Consider the following 17,769-nt stretch of genomic DNA (forward strand, 5'->3'; position numbering starts at 1 on the left):
CGCCTGGCTCTCAGGAGAGCAGACGACAAAACAACGCACAGAGCCCTTGGAAATCTGAGAAGCACCAAAGGACCAGGAACTGCTAGGACAACCCATGGCCACCCAGCAGCGGCCGCCCAGGCGGGGGCAGGTCAACAGGCTGGCCTGGGCGGGGGTCCACGGTGCCTACTCCTCTCACACCCGGATGGGGGCTGGGGACACCTGCTGGCTTCCCACCAGGCTCCTTAAACAAGTTCTGAGGGAGGGAAGGGTGGCGGTCGGGAACCACTTCCCGGGCCTTGGTCCTGGCTGGGACCCACCCGGCCTCTGGGCAGAAGCACAAGTTGCCCCAGAAACTCACCTCAGTGGCTGCTGCTGGCACAGGTGCCGGCCAACGTGTGGGGCTTTGGAGAGTGGTGCGGTGGGCGGTGGCCCTGCGCCTGGCCGTCACCACAGAGACACAGGCAAAGAACACCCAGCCCTTCCTGGCCCTGGGGGCAGTGGGCCCGGCTTCCCGGGCCATGGTGGCACGGGAGCCAGGCAGGGGGTGAGCTCTTGAGGAGGCCCTCTGCCAGTCTGCCCATCTGTGTGCCTGCCGGCCCCGATGGATCAAGCGCCCGAGTGCCTAGGCCTGGTGTCATCAGCGTGGCTGTCATACCTGCTCCCATGATGGGCAGGGCCAGGAATTCCCACTGGGACCAGGCCACAGGCCTGCCACGGCCAGGGGGACGGGGCTCTGTCCTGAGCTGGCCCAGCAGCTCCAGCTCAGACCGGGTCCTCTTGGGGTGGGCTCCGTTGTCTCCCCCAAGACCCCAAGGCCCCATCCCCATTCCCGCTGCCTGCAGGGAAAACCTCTCCCAGAGCTAGAAAGACGGCAGGTACAAGTCACCGAGATCAAAACAGGGCTCAGCCAATGGGGCTACCAGGCAGCTGTGAGCTGGGCGCGGTGCCGTCAGGGGGAGCACAGGAGGACCCCGCCCATGCCAAGCTACCGCTTCATTCCTGAAGCCTTCCCGGCACTCTCCCTTCGAGCATCTCTGCCTTGGCACCCGGGCGTAAGATCTCATTTTAAACTGTAAGGACTACCCGAGGGTTGCCAACTGCCTATCCTGCCAAGCAGGGTAGTAAAAAAGCTAGAAACCAAACATCATTACCATTATTCCAGAAAAGACACCACCAAAGGTAACTAGGAGGACGCAGTGTCAGAAACACCATTCATTTAGCAGCAGGTAAAAGGAGGCATTTGGCTTAAGAAAAGCTCCTGATCTTGTGCTCATTTCCCCATTTGGCTGCAAACCAGCCATTGGAAACCATGGAGCGAGTCCAATACACCCACTTGACAGATGGAAAAACTGAGGCCCCGGGGAAGCAGCGACTTGCCTGAGATCTCACAGGGGGAATCCAGGACTTGCACCTGTCTGTAGCCCCACAGAGTCCCCAGATGCTCCTTCCACCAGTGTTCAGAGCCTGAATCCCCAGACCCAGAGGTCCCAGGGCAAAGACAGAGGCTGAGAGGCCCGGTGGCTTCCTTACCCTGCTGGGACCCTGGCCGGGTGGACGTCCTGCTCCTGACTGCCAGGGTGCCACAGGGGCTGGGAGCAAAGAGGGCGGTGCAGGGGCTCTGGAGCCGGCCTGGAGGCACATCAGGTCCCCTGCCTACTGCGGGGGTGCTGGGGCCCAGCATGCCGCCCCGACACGGAGCCCTGCCAGCACTCGCTCTGCTTCTCTGAGTTTCACATCCTCTTCCGGTGGCTTTGTGGGGCGCAGGGGACCCGGCGGAGAGGGCAGCTCTGAGCCCCACCTGGTTCCTGTCCCCGCCCAGCCCTGCCTTCCCGTGGGACCTGCAGGTTCCTCTTCTCTCCGAGCCTCAGTTTCCTGAACTGTTATGGATGTGGGGGTGGGCGGGAGAGATACGCAGGTTTTTCAAACACAAACTCTTCCCCACCCCGGCTTCACGGCCTCTCTTGACCTGGAATTCTCATCACTGGGCTCCAGAGGACATTTCTTATAGAGAAGAATGAATCTCTGTGAGCACAAGTTAGGAATCCCTGGGGACATGGGCATCCAGGGATGGGGGGGCTGGGTGGGCATCAGAGAAACTGAGCTGACGGTTCCTGGTGGAACATGCCCACCACCGCCCCCATGCCACCCTTGTGCCTACAGCCCAAGACCGGCTCCCCACGCTGTAAAATCCCTCCAACAGCTTCTGTCCCACTGCCCGCAAGAGAATCCCAAGTCCTCCCTGCCGCCAGCCTCTACGCGGTGGGGGGTGGGGGTGGAGGGGGTGGTGGGGGTCCCTCCTCCTCCCCCTCCTCAGCCACTGTGGCCTCCTGCACATGGTGACGCTTAACTTGACCTGGGAGAAACAGCAGGGGCGACCGGGCTCTGAATCAGCCCGCCCTGAGCCCTTGGGCCACTGACTTAGCATTTAGTACTGACTCAGTTTCCTCATCTGTAAAATCGGCCCAAGGGTGCCTGGGGATTCGGCAATGTGCATTCTGATCACTCCCACGGTCACGAGCCTGCTCCGGTGCCGGCACGCAATGACCACTCAACAGATGTTGCTGGCTCTGCCTCCCAGAGTGAGCGCCAAACGGCAATGTGGGGCCCGTCCAGGGCTAGCGTGGGCCCCGCAACTGGATCCCAGTGGAGAACTCAGAAATGCTCACTGTCTCCCAGCAGCAAACAGAGGCCAGGGTGCAGCCGGGCTGGAGGCTCCAAGGAGGGAGACGGCCCCGGGGCGCAGAGGCTGTCCCCTAGCTGTGGGACCTCGGGCATCGCCTGATGCAGCCCTGCCTGCCCTGTGGGTACCCGCAAGCTCGCCCGTGCCTCTGGGGGCTCCCGTTGAAATGAGGGGGTGGGAGGGCCTTTTCTGAGGCTTGACTTCCTCAACGTAAGGTGGTCCCCTGAGCCCGGTGCTGTGGACGGGGTCAGTGGATGGGAAAGTGCTTCTAGCTGAGTGAATGTGCCCCGGGGGTGTGGGAGAGCTTCAAGAGGCCCTTAGAGGAAGCGTGTGTCCAGGGTGGGAACCAACAGGGACCCGGGCTGCCCCTTAGGTGTATCTGATGGGCATTCCTGGGGACCGGGCCCCTGGTGAGGGACCATGTCTCTTTCCATCGCTCCTGAGTGTCAAACAAGGCTCTCTGTGATCCCCCAGCCGTCCACACCGGGTACCCTGACCTGCCCCCACCCCGGGCTCCCAACACCGATCATTCTGGCCTCAGGACCCAGTCTCGAGCTAGTCCTTCAGGAGCCAGGCCTTCGGGGCAGAGTTCACTGGGGCCCGGCTGACCGGGAAGGCCCAGGCGGCCGCTTTGGGAGACCAACTGTCAGCTAGAGGCGAGGAGAGCAGGAGCCCTGAGGAGGCGGGGCAAGGGAGGGGTGGGGTGGGGCGGGGCGCGTCCACCCCTCCTCCCAGCCGAGAGGGGGAGAGCAGAGGCGCCTTTGTTCCCTGCCAGTCTGGTGTCACCACATGGTGCCCCGCATCACTGTCACTGCCTGGAACCAAAGACCAGCCACGGAGCGCCAGGGCCCTGGGGGTTGGGGACAGTCAGGGGCACTTCCCCTGTACTCCCACCACATTGCCACCTACTGGGGCTGCCCCCCCCCACCCAAGCACACACAAGCTTCTCCTGTGCAGCCACTGGACATGGGGGAACACTCGCACCATCCCTGAGACGCTTGTCCCGGAACCCAGGTCTTGGGACCTGCCCACGGTCCTATGCCCTGCCCGCTGTACCAGATGGCTCTAGGAAAATGCACCTGGCAGTCACACACAAGCCCAGACATAGCGAAACCCCACTCCTGAACCCGCATGCGTGTACAGACGCGCCACCGCTCCTCGCCACCCAGACCCAAGCCCTCCGGCGGGGGACAGATTCCTGGGTGGGCCTGATGCATTCCACATCTGGGGGAACCCTCTGCGGGCTCCGGGGGACAGGCCCTGGTGGGTACAAAGCACGTTGTTTATAAACACTAGTGGCTGTCGCTAGGAGCTGTGACTCAGAGCCAGAGCAGTGACTCTACTCCAAGCTGTTCACCCAGCACAACATCCTGTCCAGGAAGCAGATAGGAGAGGCCTGCCTGGCTTCGGCTCCTCTTTCCGGCAGCCTCCTGACCCGACTCGGGGTCCCGCCAGGGGCGTGGGACAGCCCAGCTCCCCGCCCCCTCATCTCTGGGGACCTGCGGCCACTGCCGGTCGGGCTCTGCTGGGTCAGGTGATGCCGCAGCCTTGCATGTGAGAGATAAGCCTACAGCCGGGAAAGGGCTTAGAACTGGGGTGCACCTACTCTGGCTCTCCCCTCTTCAGCTGCGAGAGAGGCCCAGGACCCAGGGCCCGGTAAACACCGCCGCCTGCAGCCAAAGGCGAAGGCCTCCCCACACTTAAAGACGCCTTGGAGGTACACGCAGCTCCTGCGGCCCCTCAGCCCCCACCGTGTAGCAGCCTGGCCCTGTCTCTGGGGGGTCCCTGACGGGGGCAGAGCACTCTTCCACACAGCATCTGTCAAACAGATGCAGCCCCAGCAATCACTTCAAGATCAAGGCCCAGAGAGGGCAAACCGCTAGCCCAAGGAGGCACGGGGGTCCACTCCAAGGCCAGGTGCACCCCTTGTCCTGTCTGGCCCTGAAGGCAGCTCAATTTCCTCTGCTCTGGACCGGGTTCAAGGTCACACCTGGATCTGCTCCTGGCAGCACAGGCTGGCTTGGGGCTGCTGGGTCCCTGTCAGCGGCGGCGGAGAGGTCTGTCCCCCGTATGACACCCAGCTTGGGATTCTGATTCCGATGTCCCCTGTCACTCCGCCCAACCCCTGCCCCCCCCACAACGCAGTGTCTAAGCCGGAATCGATGACCGCCCCTCCCCCTAATATTTCTACCATTCACTGACGTGCCCGTGTGAATATAATTTAAGTGTCATCATGTGAGAGGCTGGGACCGGAGCTCAGGGGGTGAGCTCAGGGACAGGAGCCTGGAGATGTAGCAAACTCACCCCAAGTCACACGGCAATCTGGCTTGGAGACTGGTGCTCTCAGCCGCTCCCGGCTCTGTACAGTAAGAGTTGAGCGAGATTCTAGCCTCCCGGTGCCCTTCTGTGGGCACTGCTTATAAAAGGGCCAAGAGGGGCCAGAGGAAGGCCCCTTCCCCTGCTCCAGGCTGGGGAGACCCAGGGACCCCCTGGAATGGTGGGGTCATAAGAAACACCACCAGGAGAGCTGGCAGGGAGAAAGGCAAGGAGGGGCTATTTCGGCAGCTGAGGCCTGGCCCTACTCCAGGCAGAACAGTAACCCAGCGGTAGGTTGGTGGGCCGCTCCCTCAGCTGATTCACCGGCTGCCCAGGGCTCCCCTGTGCTGGCCGCCTGCCTGCCGGCCCTTTTTACCAGCCCACTGAGTCACACGGGTTGCCAAGAGGCTGAGGCTCCGCGAATCGAGGCCCTGCTCCAGCTGTTCCTGCAGGCTCCATGCCCGGCAGGCTCCGGCACTGCTAAGGGCGCCACTGGGCCTCCGAGGACAGCTCCCTGCCCCTTGGGGCCTGCCCCGTGCCAATTTTGACAGTGAGCCCATCGTTTGACTTTAAGGCCTCCCACTGGCTGACCCTCGTCCTGGCCTCCACACGGGGACTGCCTCCACCCCAAAAGCTTGAAGAACTGGACGGAAGCACTTAGGATAGGGCCCCACATTACCCCGAAGCAGCCTGGGAATGAGTCAGGGACAACCAATCCTTCAGAAAATGCACTAGAAAATCCTCCCAGCAAATTCGAACTGCTGTAAAAGTCTCTGAACAACTTCAGTTCACCCCATGTCCCTGAGGACCAGCAATGGTGTGTGGCCTCTCCATCGCAGACCAGAGCAGCCCTAGGCTACAACTCCAGCACTCAGCCCACACGGGCACCCTGAGCCCTTGCTAGGCGTCAGGCCGGGGGCAGGTGCCAGCGATATCCCAGGGAACAAAACGGGTCAAATTCACCTTCTGGTCTGGGGGCATAAGAAGCAAAATATACGTCAGAAGGTGAATATTCTGGAGCAAAAAACACAGAATAGGGTGAGAGGGCTTGAGCCTGCTGTGTCCTTTGATGGACGTGGGTGGGGGAGCTAGAAAGTGCCACGTGGAGGAAGGCTCCAGAAGGGGATTAAAAAAAAACAGTTCACAGGGGCGTCTGGGTGGCTCAGAGGGTTAAAGCCTCTGCCTTTGGCTCAGGTCATGATCCCGGGATCCTGGGATCGAGCCCCACATCGGGCTCTCTGCTCAGCGGGGAGCCTGCTTCCCCCTCTCTCTGCCTGCCTCTCTGCCTACTTGTGATCTCTCTCTGTCAAATAAATAAATAAAATCTTTAAAAAAAAACACAACAGTTCACAGACTAGCATCCCTCAAAGTGGGCTGTAAGCTTCCTGGGGGCAGCATCTGTCCCGCTCCCCCCTCACAGCCCAGGGCCAGAATGACGCCGTACCCGAGACGCATTCCCGCAGCTGCTCACGGGTAAGCAGGTGACTTTGCTGCTCCCGCACATGCTGCCGTCACAGGAGTGGAAAGAGCACTGGGTTCTAAGTGTGTTTTTGGTTCTTCCCTCTTTTTAAGAACTGGAAGGGGTGTGACCTCTTTGAGAGCAGGCAGGGACCCACAACAGTGCCAGGCACACAGCGGGCCCTCAACAAATCCCCGGGGACGCACCAGCAAGCTCGACGGTACGGACAGTTCCTCCAGTTTCAAGGTCCCTAGATTGGAAAATACTCAGTTTGGGGCTCACGTGCGTTGCTCATGGGGAGATCCTCAGAGAAGCTTCCTGGAGGAGGCAGCAAGGCTGGAGAGGAGCCCGAGGGATGGCAAGGGCATGCCTCTCTGCCAACCTGCCATTCGAGTGCTTTCCAGAGAGCAAGGCTGGGAGCAGAGGCTGGAGGCAAGCCAGGCTTTCTGGGAAGCAGGAGCCAGGAGGTTCCCAGAAGCAAGCCTGCCGTGGGATGATGGCAGGGTGGGGAGGCAGGCGGCTCAGCTCTGGTTCAGCCTGGGGTTTTTGCTTCTTTGGAAATTCCTGGCACAGTAGGAGCGCTTGGGGAATGGGTCTCCGCTCATTGGGTAAGTAGAGGTGGCACTGCCATGGGGTCTGGCCAAGACTAAGCAGCCGGTCCATGCAGCATGGGCAGGGCGGGCTGAGGAGGGGAGGGTGGTGGGGGGAGCTGAGCCCACAGTCAGGCCCCTGTGCCCAGCAGGGCCTGGTCACTTGGGGCTTCAAGGCTGGGGAGTTGGGACAAATGGGCCCTTGTGGTGAGGAGGCTGTCTGCTGTGCTAGGGACACCGTGTGCCCGGTGCCGTCACCCACCCGCTGCCTGCACGTGGGGGCCCAGGGCCTGGGAAGCAGGGCTCTGCTTTCAGAGGGGGACCTCCGGAGCTGCCTGAGGCTCTGGGAGGGATCTGGGGCTCCAGCTGGCTGCCAGGAGGTGGCCTGCTTCCCTCTTTCCCACAGTCTTCCGGCAAGGAAGTTTCCCCGAGGAGCGGGGAGGGGGGCGGCGAGGGGGGTGGTCAGGGCCTTGGGGCTGAGTGACAGTTTCAGAGACACAGACTTTGTCCCCCTCCTGCCACCCACTGACCCTCGGTCAAGACCACGACTTTGCCCCTTCCTTGATTTCTCCTCCTTGGCAAGGTCCCTGGGCCTCTCCTGTCTGCCTCCACATGCTCCTACGTGGGAGGCACCCACGAGACGCCCTTTGTGCTGGGGACCCTCCAAGGGCGATACAGGTCTCCAGGCCGCCATCAGGCAACCCAACCCTGCGAGCTGCATACACTTATTAACCCCTTTCCCAGCCAAGAAACCCGATAACAGGCAAGTGGACGGGGGCAGGAACATGCAGGCCTCCTCGTGGTCACAACCCAGGCCCCGTTCTTTGGAAAAGCAAGGCACAAACACGCACAGGCATGCGCTGGCGCGCCCCACGTGCACGTGCTGCCTCTCCCCCACCCCGTAATCAGTCATGTGTTTCCACTCGCCCCACACGAGTCCCTTCACACACTGCCACTAGGCTTGTCACGCCCACCGTTGGCACACAGGAGGACACACGTGGCCACAGATTCACTCCAGTGCGCGCGTCACCTGGAGGCATGGAGAGGCGCCCACGTGCAGGCGCAGGACCACGCACGGTACCCCGGAGCCTCAGATGTGCCCCCACACCCTGCAGGTCTGCCTGAATACAGTGGCCACCCTGGGTCCCCAGACCGGGGAGCATGCTCCCTCAGGGCCTGCCCCACGCCTGCTTCTGGCAGGGCTGGCAAGAAGGGAAGGAGGACACGTGTTTTGTGCAAGGATCTCCTGGCCCCATGTGGCTGTGTAGAAAACTCCCTGAAATCCTGAGGAAATACAGTCCTCTGCTGCAGGGTGGGGGCAGGCGGGGGATGCGGCCAGCTTAGCCTTTTTTGCACTGGGCACTGCCTGCCTCCCCTTCCGCTCGCCTCGCTCTGCCGCCTGCAGCTGTCACCTACCTGTCTGGCCACCCGGTGCCTCAGGCCAGGTGGACGACCTCACCCTTCTACTTCAGCCCTGAGCAACCAGAGGGCCAAAGGGCACCCCGGGGCACCTTCCTGGGCAGCAAACCCTAGAACTCTGGCGCCAGGGGGGAAGGTGATCCGGGTGGAGATCGCCTTCAGGTAGCGCCTGGCCATCTACTCAGCTTCTCTGGGGGGCTGTTTCCCCGCCTAGAAAACCACGTGGATTTGACTCAAGGCCAGCCCCCTGCTCCCCAGGGGCAGTCAACACTGCCTGTGTTCACAGCATCTGCCTTCCTCGAGGGGGAAGAGACATTTTTTGCCACCTGCCGGAGGGCTTGCGCTGTGGATAGTACCGGGGGCTTCCGGAGCATTTCACACACCCGGGCGTCCCTGAGTCCACAGGGGAGTTGAGAGAACCACCAGTCTGGGATCCTGAGGGTCCAAGCCTGCACTCCCACTCAGCCTTCCCAGACCTCTCTCTCCCCCTAGACCTCCTGCATGCTGAGAGCTGTGGACAGAGACCTTCCAGGCCGGGCTCCGCGCCCTCCTCAGCCCAGCCAGGTGCAGTGGGCAGCAGTTCAGGTGGTGGCGGTTCCCAGGGCTTAAACATCCTGGTCCTGTCGTCCTCCCAGCTTTGACCCGCAGTTACAGGCAGAGGACCGCAGGGGACAAAGGAAGGCCTGCACTCCATAGGATCCCCAGCGTGGTGGGTAGGTTTCTGGACTCAGAACTCAGAAGCCACGACCACGGCCTCCCCAGCCCAGCAGCGTACACACAGGTCAGGTGGGCACACCTGGAACCCCAGGCGGCATGCAGAGAAGATACCACCCGCCCTCCCCAAGGGAATGCATTCCTGATCCCAACCCAGAAAGAGGGAAGAACCTGGGTGCTCTCCAGCCCCAAGGGGATCCCCACCCCTCTCAGGTCTGGCAGGCGGGGGATAGCGCTCCCACATCCTATCTTCCACCACCGTGTGGCCCTTCCCCGTCCTTGCTCCCCAGCCGCAAGCCAAGCCCAGCTGAGCTCACCTCGTCTGCCCCCAGGCTCGGCGGGACCACCAGCATGAACGCAGGCAGGGGCTGCACCCTGCCCGGAGCTGAAGACAGGAGCACACCGCCTGCTGTCGCCCTGTGCCCGGCCTGCAGCGCCCTGACCCTGCTCCGGGCACTGCCGTCGCCACCCGGCCTGGGGCCATTGTCTGCACCGCCCTCGCCCCGCCCCTCCTCCCGACGCGCACGAGTGAGGGGTGGCTGGCCAGAATGGGCAGAGGCGCGCCACGGGAGCAACGGAAGCCAGCCTCGCTGCCCAGATCCAACGTGCGAGCCCGGCACAGGGCAGAGGATGCCACCCAGGCCTCCTCCCAAGGCCTGAGGTGGGCAGGTCCCCTACCCTTTGGACAGAGGGGGCCTGGGAGGCCCAGAGGGCGGGGTGATGGCCCCAGACCACAGAGTGAGGGAATGGTCAAGGTCAGACTAGAATCCTGGTTCCCTGAGGGTGCTGGGGAACCCCTGAGGTCACCAATGAGACCACGCATCACTGCCCTTCCCAGAGAGAACACCTGAGGGTACCTGGGCCTCACACCCTTCCCAGCTCCAAAATCCACCCCCCTAGGGCAGTCTAAACCTCAAAGCCCCTCTCTCCTCCATTCCAAGGCAAGACGGGGGGTTCCAGGGCCTTGCTCCCTCCCTGTGGACACAATCCGGTCTGCGTGCTCACTGCTAGGGACGGGGTCAGCGCCCATAAGCGAGAGTGGGCCCTAACAGAGCCCGCAAGGCTGGGGTTCCTTCTTCTCCAGTTTGCTCACAGTGGGAGGAAAAGCAAGGCTCAGGGGGGTTCAGCGCCCATTCAAGGACACTTGGTAATAAGCATTGCACTGGGATACGGACATAGGTGTCCACCTCCGAGCCAATGGCCTTAACCATGAGGCCACCTGCCTCCCCCCAGCACCCAGGTGTGAAGCAGGCCAGTGGAGAAGCAAGCACAGAGGCTGGTCTGGTCCAGACCACCCCAAAGCTCCAGTAGGTGACATGATTTACAGCCCAGTGTTCATGCACCGAATGGTGAACACACAGGCACGGGGGAAGATGGGGCCACAGATGGGGAAACTGAGGCTGGCAACATGCCAAGGTCGACAGAGCTAGTCAGCCTCAGCTGGCCCGGACAGAACCGGAGTCCCCTACTGTGGGGCTCTAACCGCTCCACCCTCCCTGGACCCCAAGCCCGGCTTCTTCCCCCGGCTGGCAGCCCACCCATCTACGGTGTCCTCTGACCCTACATTTTCTGACATCACGCCACCACTGACTGGGCTCAGGTATCCAGGAAGTAGCTTCTGTTGCTAGGGGGACGGCATGACAGAAGGTGGCTGGCTGGCAGGGTGGAGTCAGGGGGAGGGAGAAGCAGACTGGGGTTTCCCTCAGGAAGGATCTAGGGCAGGGGCTGTGGGTGACCGTGGATCAGACCCTACAGCTAGGGTCTCTACTGAGGCCACTGGAAAGCCCCAGCCCTGAGCCTTCCTGCCCGCAAGTGTTTGGGGGGCCCGCGGTTGCCAGGCAACAGCTCCAGGTTGCCATGGGAACTCTCCCTCCTTCTGGGGCTTGTCATTTTTCGGGGGATGCCCTCTCTTCTCCACCTCCTCATGCTGGCTCGGCTGCCCTGGGAGGAGACGTCTAGGTTCCAGAAGCTCATTCCCCAACCGCACGGAGACGCACCCAGCAGCGACCCTAAGCAAAGATTCGGAGGATCAAAACCTCAGAACTGAGAAAACGCAGAGCGCAGAGCCCAAGGCCTTCATTACAGCGGGGGGCGGGAGGCTAAAGGGGCTCATTAACTCTGTTTATGTCTCCACACCCACTGTTAACCATCACCTCGGGGCCCGTCCAGCCCTGACATGGGAAGTTCTTTGCAATCGCAAGCAATGTAGTGCCAGCCCCTCGGCACCCCCACCCGGCCTGTCTGACACTAGGACATGTTTCTGCCGGCCCTGCCGAGACCGTTCACCATCCAGTGCCTTAGTTTCTCCCCTTCTGTATATGCAGACAGCGGTGGTACCCACGTTGCGGATACAATGCGACACTGCAGCCCAAGGCCAGGCTCAGGGAAGGTGCTACAGGCCGGCTGCCCACAGTACCCGCGGACGTGGGGGAGGGTCTGGGGGTTACTCTGCACGGCACAGCCCCGTGGCTGGCATGCTGCTGATGGCCAAGTGGCGACCGACCCTAGGTCCCCGGCCTCCCAGCCTGATGCGTTCTCCTAGGACTTACTCTCTGTCCTACACCCCCCAATCCTGTATTTCGTCGCCATGGTCTCGTCTTCTTGGCCAAAGCGATCCCTGCGGAGGCTCTTGGTTAGTATCCGTTGTGAGAATCAGTCAGTGACCCACTGTCAAGGGCTAGCGGCCTCGGCCTCGTAGGACCCGGGAGTGCCCAGGGGCCACAGTAAGAAACTGCCTCACTTCTGGGGCCAGTAACACCCTGGGCACATCGCTTCATTTCCCCGATGCCCCTAGAAGCCCCTACTGTCCCGTGGGGAGCCCGGGGCCCCTCTTCCTCAGCCCAAGGCGGCCCTCTCCAGTTTGTAGGAGGATGGGGCAGAACCCCACCAGGTGAACAGTGGGGGAGCTCAGGCAGCACCGCCGCCCCTTGGGCAAGGTCTCTGGGGACAGGGACCCCTCACGTCTCAAAAGCCCACCCACCTGGATGGCTGGCTTCCAAGTGCCGCCATCAGACACAGCCGCCCTGGCCGGCAGGAACCGGTGAGCTGCCAGGAAACCACAGAGGGTAACCAGAGCTGCCCTGCGAGGAGCCCCTGAAAATGGCTGAGAAGGGACAGCTTGGCTTGCAGGTGAAGAAGAAAATGCCGACTCCCAACCCGAGGGGGCCTGGCCCTGCTAGGTTCCCGGGTCTCCCCTCCGGGGCATCACTGAGTCACTACCGTGTGGCCCCACCTTATTTGACTTCCTCTGCGGTGTGTGTCACCCCTGAAATGACGATGCTGCTGTTGTGTTTACAGCTGAGTGTTGTCTCCTCGCAACTGGAAGGTGAGACCTTTGTCTACCCGGGTGGTGCACAGAGCTGGGCTGGGGAAGCGGCAAAGAGGTGGTCACAGCGACACCTGCTGTTCCTGATGGCACACCACAGCCCGGTGCCGGGGGCCTCTGCCCTGGAGGGGTACCAGAGAGTTCCCCAGACCCCAACTGCTTTCCCCAGCCCACTGCGCACCTGGGTGCCTAGTCTTCAGGGTGACAATCATTCCAGTGCTCCTACTGTGGGTTGAACTGTGTCCCCAGAAAGCGAACCCAGCACCTGTGAATAAGCCTTACTTGGAAACGGTGTCTTCATGCAAGTCACCAGGTTAGAATGGGCCCTCACCCAGTGACAGGTGTCCCTACAAAAAGGGGAAAACTGGACACACACACGCAGAGGAGGCTATGTGAAGACCGAGGCATGGTTTGGAGCAACACACCTGTGAGTCCAGAAATGCTGTGGGCTGTTGGCACCACCAGAAGTTGGAAGATGTAGCTCTAGAAGCTCTCCTAGAGCTTCTAGAGAGAGCATGGAACTCCCGACACCTGATTTGGGACTTTCTGCCTTCAGAACCGACGGAGAATAAATTTCTTTTGAGCCAAAGTAGTACCAATTTGTAGTACCTTGTTATGGCAGCAACAAAAACAGATTACACCCTCTCCCCCAGGACCACCCGACCTCGGCCACCCTGGCCAAGTGCAGCCAAGTCAGTGTTCCCGGCCCCAGGAAACTGATGGCAACTCAGCAGGTCACCTAGGGCAGTGAGGACAGAGCGCGTGCGAGGGTCTGATAGAGTCAGGCCCCGATTACATCCTCATCTTCAGGCTCCCCGCCTTGAATCCAGCCTGACCACAGGACTTCCCCCTGGAATATCTCTCTGCACCACACACTGCCCAGATAATTCCCGCCAACACCCCGAGAACGGTCCTGGAGACGAAGCCCACCCTAGTCGGGCCTGAGTGGGGACTGCAGCCCTGGCCTCTGGGGGACCAGAAGGCAGGGTCTCCCCGCTGAGCTGAGTCGGGATTCTGGCTCTCGGATGGTGAGCTGGTCCCTGGAGGCCTGTGTGTCCCACGGCACAGACAGCCAGGAGTCCCTCCTTGCAGGCTGGGGTCTGGCCCGGCCTCTCCGTCCAGAGCACTGTTCAGCTCTCTCCCAGCTCCTCTTGGCCAAATCCTCTGTGACCCCGAGGCTCTGCAGCTTGGCCCTCCCCCGCAGTACACTGCTCAAAGACAGGGGCAGGACCGGTCCTCCCACCCTGCTCCCAGCATCACGCTCACCCTGGAGGCTGTGAGACCCCCCGCCAGGGGCTCCTGCCCGCCCCCTCCACACTGCCTCACGTCCCTGCAGGCCCTGCCCCTCCCTTTCACCTGGATTTGCTCTGGCGCTTTGGTCCATCCCCTCCTCTGGGCTGGGACCTCCTGGAGCACAGGGACCCTCCTGGGGACCTTCCAGCCTCGCCCCCAGGCCTCGCACAGCCCCTGCTAGTGTGAGTATGAGGGTTACGGTAGCTGAATGCGTCCATGAGAGGGTGTCAGAGCCCCTCCTGCCTCTGAGCAGCTCACGTGGTGGACGTGGAGGCTCCTAACCCGAGGAGCCTGTTGAGGGAGATGCAGGGGACACCCAGCATGACCCCTGGGCGTCCCCTCCCTGCTCTGGTGGCTTCCCTGAGCACAGTGGGTACAGCCTGACCCCTGGTGGTCAGCACCAGCATGGCAGCCCCAGCAGGAAAACCAGAAAACAACACACACACCTTTGTTTGGGTGTAGTCAAGGCAGCGGCTCTCCCTGCCCCTAGAGGGTAAAGGAGCAGGACCCGGGGGCTCTGGGGGTGATGTGAGGAGCTTCAAAAGCCTCCCCTGTCCCTCATCTCTCTCTCCAGTCCTCGAGATCGGTGCATTCCTAAGGCCTCCTCACCCTGGCCAGGGCACTGACTCTGGACCCTTCCAAATGGGGCACCTGCAGCAAGGAGGGTCTTGACCTTGGTACTCAGACCAGTGGTCAGTGCTCTGCCACGTTCTGCCTCCCCAGGTCTTCAGCCCCATAAGCCGCCCAAGCTCCCCCTGTCCTCTCCTCTGAAGGACCTCAAGGAAGTACAAAGCATTTTCCCAGGATTGTGAGCACAGTGTGTCCGGGATGGAGATCCAAAGCCAGTAGACCCTTCCACAAGCCTGTGGGACCCTAGGGACACCCTGTCTCTACAGCCCAAAGGACAGAGGAGTAAGCTGAGAACTTTTGTGCTGTAGCCCCTCCAACTGGGGGAAGGGTGTCTCTTCATAGTCCAGGTGCCCAAAGTGGTATACCCAGCACCCCAGAGCCTGTCCTCTCCAGGTGTCCTGGGGGAAGTGCCCAGCCCGGGTAGCTCCCTGAGCACCTTTCAGACCCCCTGGCCACCAGTCTGACATGGCTCTCCTCCCCATGTACGAGTCCTGGGCATGCTGCCAGGAGACTGGATGTCCCTGCCCCATGGCTGCCTCCAATCCCTTTCTTCTTTTGCCCCTTGTCACCTCTCCAGTGTCCACTCCTCCTCTGACCCCATCCCATGGCCCCCATCTGTGAAGTCCATGTGTGTATGTACCTGGGGGCTCATGGGGATGCTCACAGGAAACGGCTGCAGATGCGAGGGGGGTGAACGGGGTCCCCCAGGATCTTAGGGGCTCTCATTCCCACTGGAAACCCCATGGGAGTGTTGAGCACCGGCCTGGGAGGCCAGAACCTCCCCTTCTTCTCCGGACTCCCCTCACCTCACGCGCTCAGGCCAGTCCCCGCCTCTCCTGGTCTCAGTTTCCCAGTTGTACCAGGAGGGGTTGGACGCGGAACTGCGTAAGCGCGCGCTCAGCGTGGACTGGGCGCCGTGCTCCCTCCTCGCCGGATGGGGTGTGGGTCAGGGACATGCGGTCCTCCCTCCACCCCCGCCGGCTCGGAGGGCGGCCGGGGCCGAGCCGGGGCACTCACCTGGCAATCTACCATCATCCTCAGCCCTGGCAGCGCATCGCCAGCCCCAGGGCGGGGCCCGGGGCTCGCAGAAGCCGCTCGCCTCGGCCCGCGCGCGGCGCAGGGGGGCGCCCGGCTGCCGGGCTCATGGCGCGGCCTCCCGTCCCCGCCGGGCCCGGAGCTCTGCAACCGCCGCCGCCCGCGCTGCCGCCGCCGCCGCCGCCCGCACGGCTCCCATTGTCTGCGCCGCCGGCCGCTCGGGCCCCGCTGCCTGGTTCCGCCCGGACTCCCGGGCTCCGGCCGGTGGGCGGGGACAGCCGCGGCCCCGCCCCGCCCCGCCCCGCCCCGCCCCGCCCGCCGCAGGTGTGAGGGGCGGGCGCCGCCGCGCGAGCTCGGGGGCGCGCTCGGGGGGCGCGCGTCTTCTCCCGCGGGCGGCGGTGGGTGGGCCCTGCCGGGGTCGCCGGGCCTCGTGTCCACGGACGCGTGCACGCGAGGCCTGTGGGGGCCCGCGGACAGCGCGTACGCGGGAGCCGCGCCTTGCCGCAGCACACCGAGGGTCCAGCGCGCGGCGGGTACCCCGCGTCTCCCTCCCAGCTGCTTGCACTCTGCCTCCGCGCCCGCCGGGACTTCGTGCTGCCCCAAACCCAAGCGGGCGAGGGAGGGCCATGGGGCGCTGGGCCAGGTTGGCGTGGAGATCTACACGGCAGTCGCCGAAGAAAGAGCGCTATCCTTCGTCTTGCTCCCCACATGTAACCTGCAGGGGCCTGCAGGGTGCGCGGCTGGGCCAGAGGACCTGGAGGCGGCCAAGGACCCCGAGTACAGGCAAGAAGGTCAGTCTGTCCCTTACTCCTCCCCTGCATCTCTTCTTGTTCTCCTGGCAGGACCCTGGACATGAGGTCTGGCCTGTCCCTGGCTGCAGCCCTGGTTGGAGTCAGAGGGCTGGAAAGGAGCCCAGAAAGGAAGGAGCCCACCTCAGGGGTGCGGGAGCGTTGGGTGTACTTAGTGTTGCCCAGGAACTCCCTGGGTGCTCCGTGATTCCACCCCTTTTGATACATGAGCAGTGATCCCAGAGATCAAGGTCACTCAGCTCTGAGTTCAAGTCCGGATGTGGACGTGAACGTGGGACTCAGGATCATTGTTCTTCACCCTCACTGAACACCCGCACTAACCATCACTGGCCTTATCCTGGGTTGGGGCTCCGTCAGCTCACCTCCTGAGCTCAGGGTCAGAGACCCCATTTTCAATGAGGCTCTGAGCAGCCACCAGCTTCCCTGGCACAGGGCTGGGACCTGGCCCTGCTGTGGGTTTGAACCCAGCTCGATCTGACCCAAAGGCTGTGCTTGCACAGGGGCATGGGGAGGTGGCCTCTGAGCCCAGGCTTGGAGGTGAGGCTGGCATGGATGGGGGCCATGTGAGAGCTAGTGGCTGCAGGGGGCTCTGAGGGGCAAAGGCTTGGTGGGCTCCCTGGGGGAGGAAGGTCCTACAGAGGCTGGAGTGGGGCAAGGGGTGACCACTGGAGAGGGCATCTGGACCAGATCATGCAGGCTCTGGATGTTGGGCAAGGAGTCTGGGGTCATTGCAGGAAGGGGACACAGGATACCAGCAGGGCAGTCTTATCAGAGGTATTGAGTTCTAGATTGGGAAGGAGCTTGGTGGACATGTCATTGCCCCCACTCAAGCATGGAACCCCAAAACCAAGTAGGAATGAGCTGTGTAATGGAGGCTATGGCGGTCATCTGCCTCCTTCCGCGGTGGGGCAGGCTGCTTGGAGGGCCCAGACCTAGCGGCGTCCTGAAGTAGCCGCCCAGGTGGAGCTCCAGCCATAATCTCATCTAATCCTTACCGCAGGGCCTCACATGAACTGTCCGACAGCCCACAGGTGCTAGGACACACTCTTACTCCCGTGTTCTCTCAGCTGTCACCCGTACACAGTCATTCAATAGGTACAGAGTTCCTCCTGGGTTTCAGGTACCAGGGGAAACCAGGCCAGCCTCGGTCTGTCCCGTCTTGGAGTTTACCAACTGGGCAAGGGGTGGAGATGGGCAGACCTTGTAAATGGCACAGGGGTGAGGGTTCTTGGGAAAGCTGAAAGGCATCCGCTCTGGAGTAGGGCACAAGTCAAGGCAGGCTTCCCGGAGGGGACGTCAGGCGTGAGTCCCCGGAAGTCAGCGGGGTAACAAGACAAGCAGACCTGACCGGTGGGCAGTGTGAGCAGAGGTGTACGGACCAGGCCCTGCGGCTGAGCGATGGTGTGGGACTGTCCCATGTGGCGAGGAGGCAGTTGGCCATAAGGGACAGGGAGCTTGAGTGTCAGGGGCCTGCGCTGCACACATTTTGAAGTTTTTTTTTTTTTTTTTTAAGATTT

The 17,769-nt window shown here is 62.2% G+C and overlaps 1 protein-coding gene across 3 annotated transcripts in view; it reads right to left on the reverse strand.

The window, feature by feature from the left end:
* Positions 1-15,678, reverse strand: part of RALGDS (ral guanine nucleotide dissociation stimulator) — a 43,341-nt gene extending 27,663 nt beyond the window's left edge. Inside the window, exon 1 of one of the 3 annotated variants that reach the window (XM_047699167.1) lies at positions 15,426-15,678. In XM_047699167.1, coding sequence (XP_047555123.1) covers positions 15,426-15,443 — 18 coding nt within the window. In that variant the 5' untranslated portion in view covers positions 15,444-15,678. The other 2 variants (XM_047699166.1, XM_047699168.1) reach the window with 2 other exon arrangements.
* Between the last annotated feature and the right edge of the window lie 2,091 nt (positions 15,679-17,769).

This window comes from Lutra lutra, chromosome 13, assembly GCF_902655055.1.
Source record: "Lutra lutra chromosome 13, mLutLut1.2, whole genome shotgun sequence".
Lineage (NCBI taxonomy): Eukaryota > Metazoa > Chordata > Mammalia > Carnivora > Mustelidae > Lutra > Lutra lutra.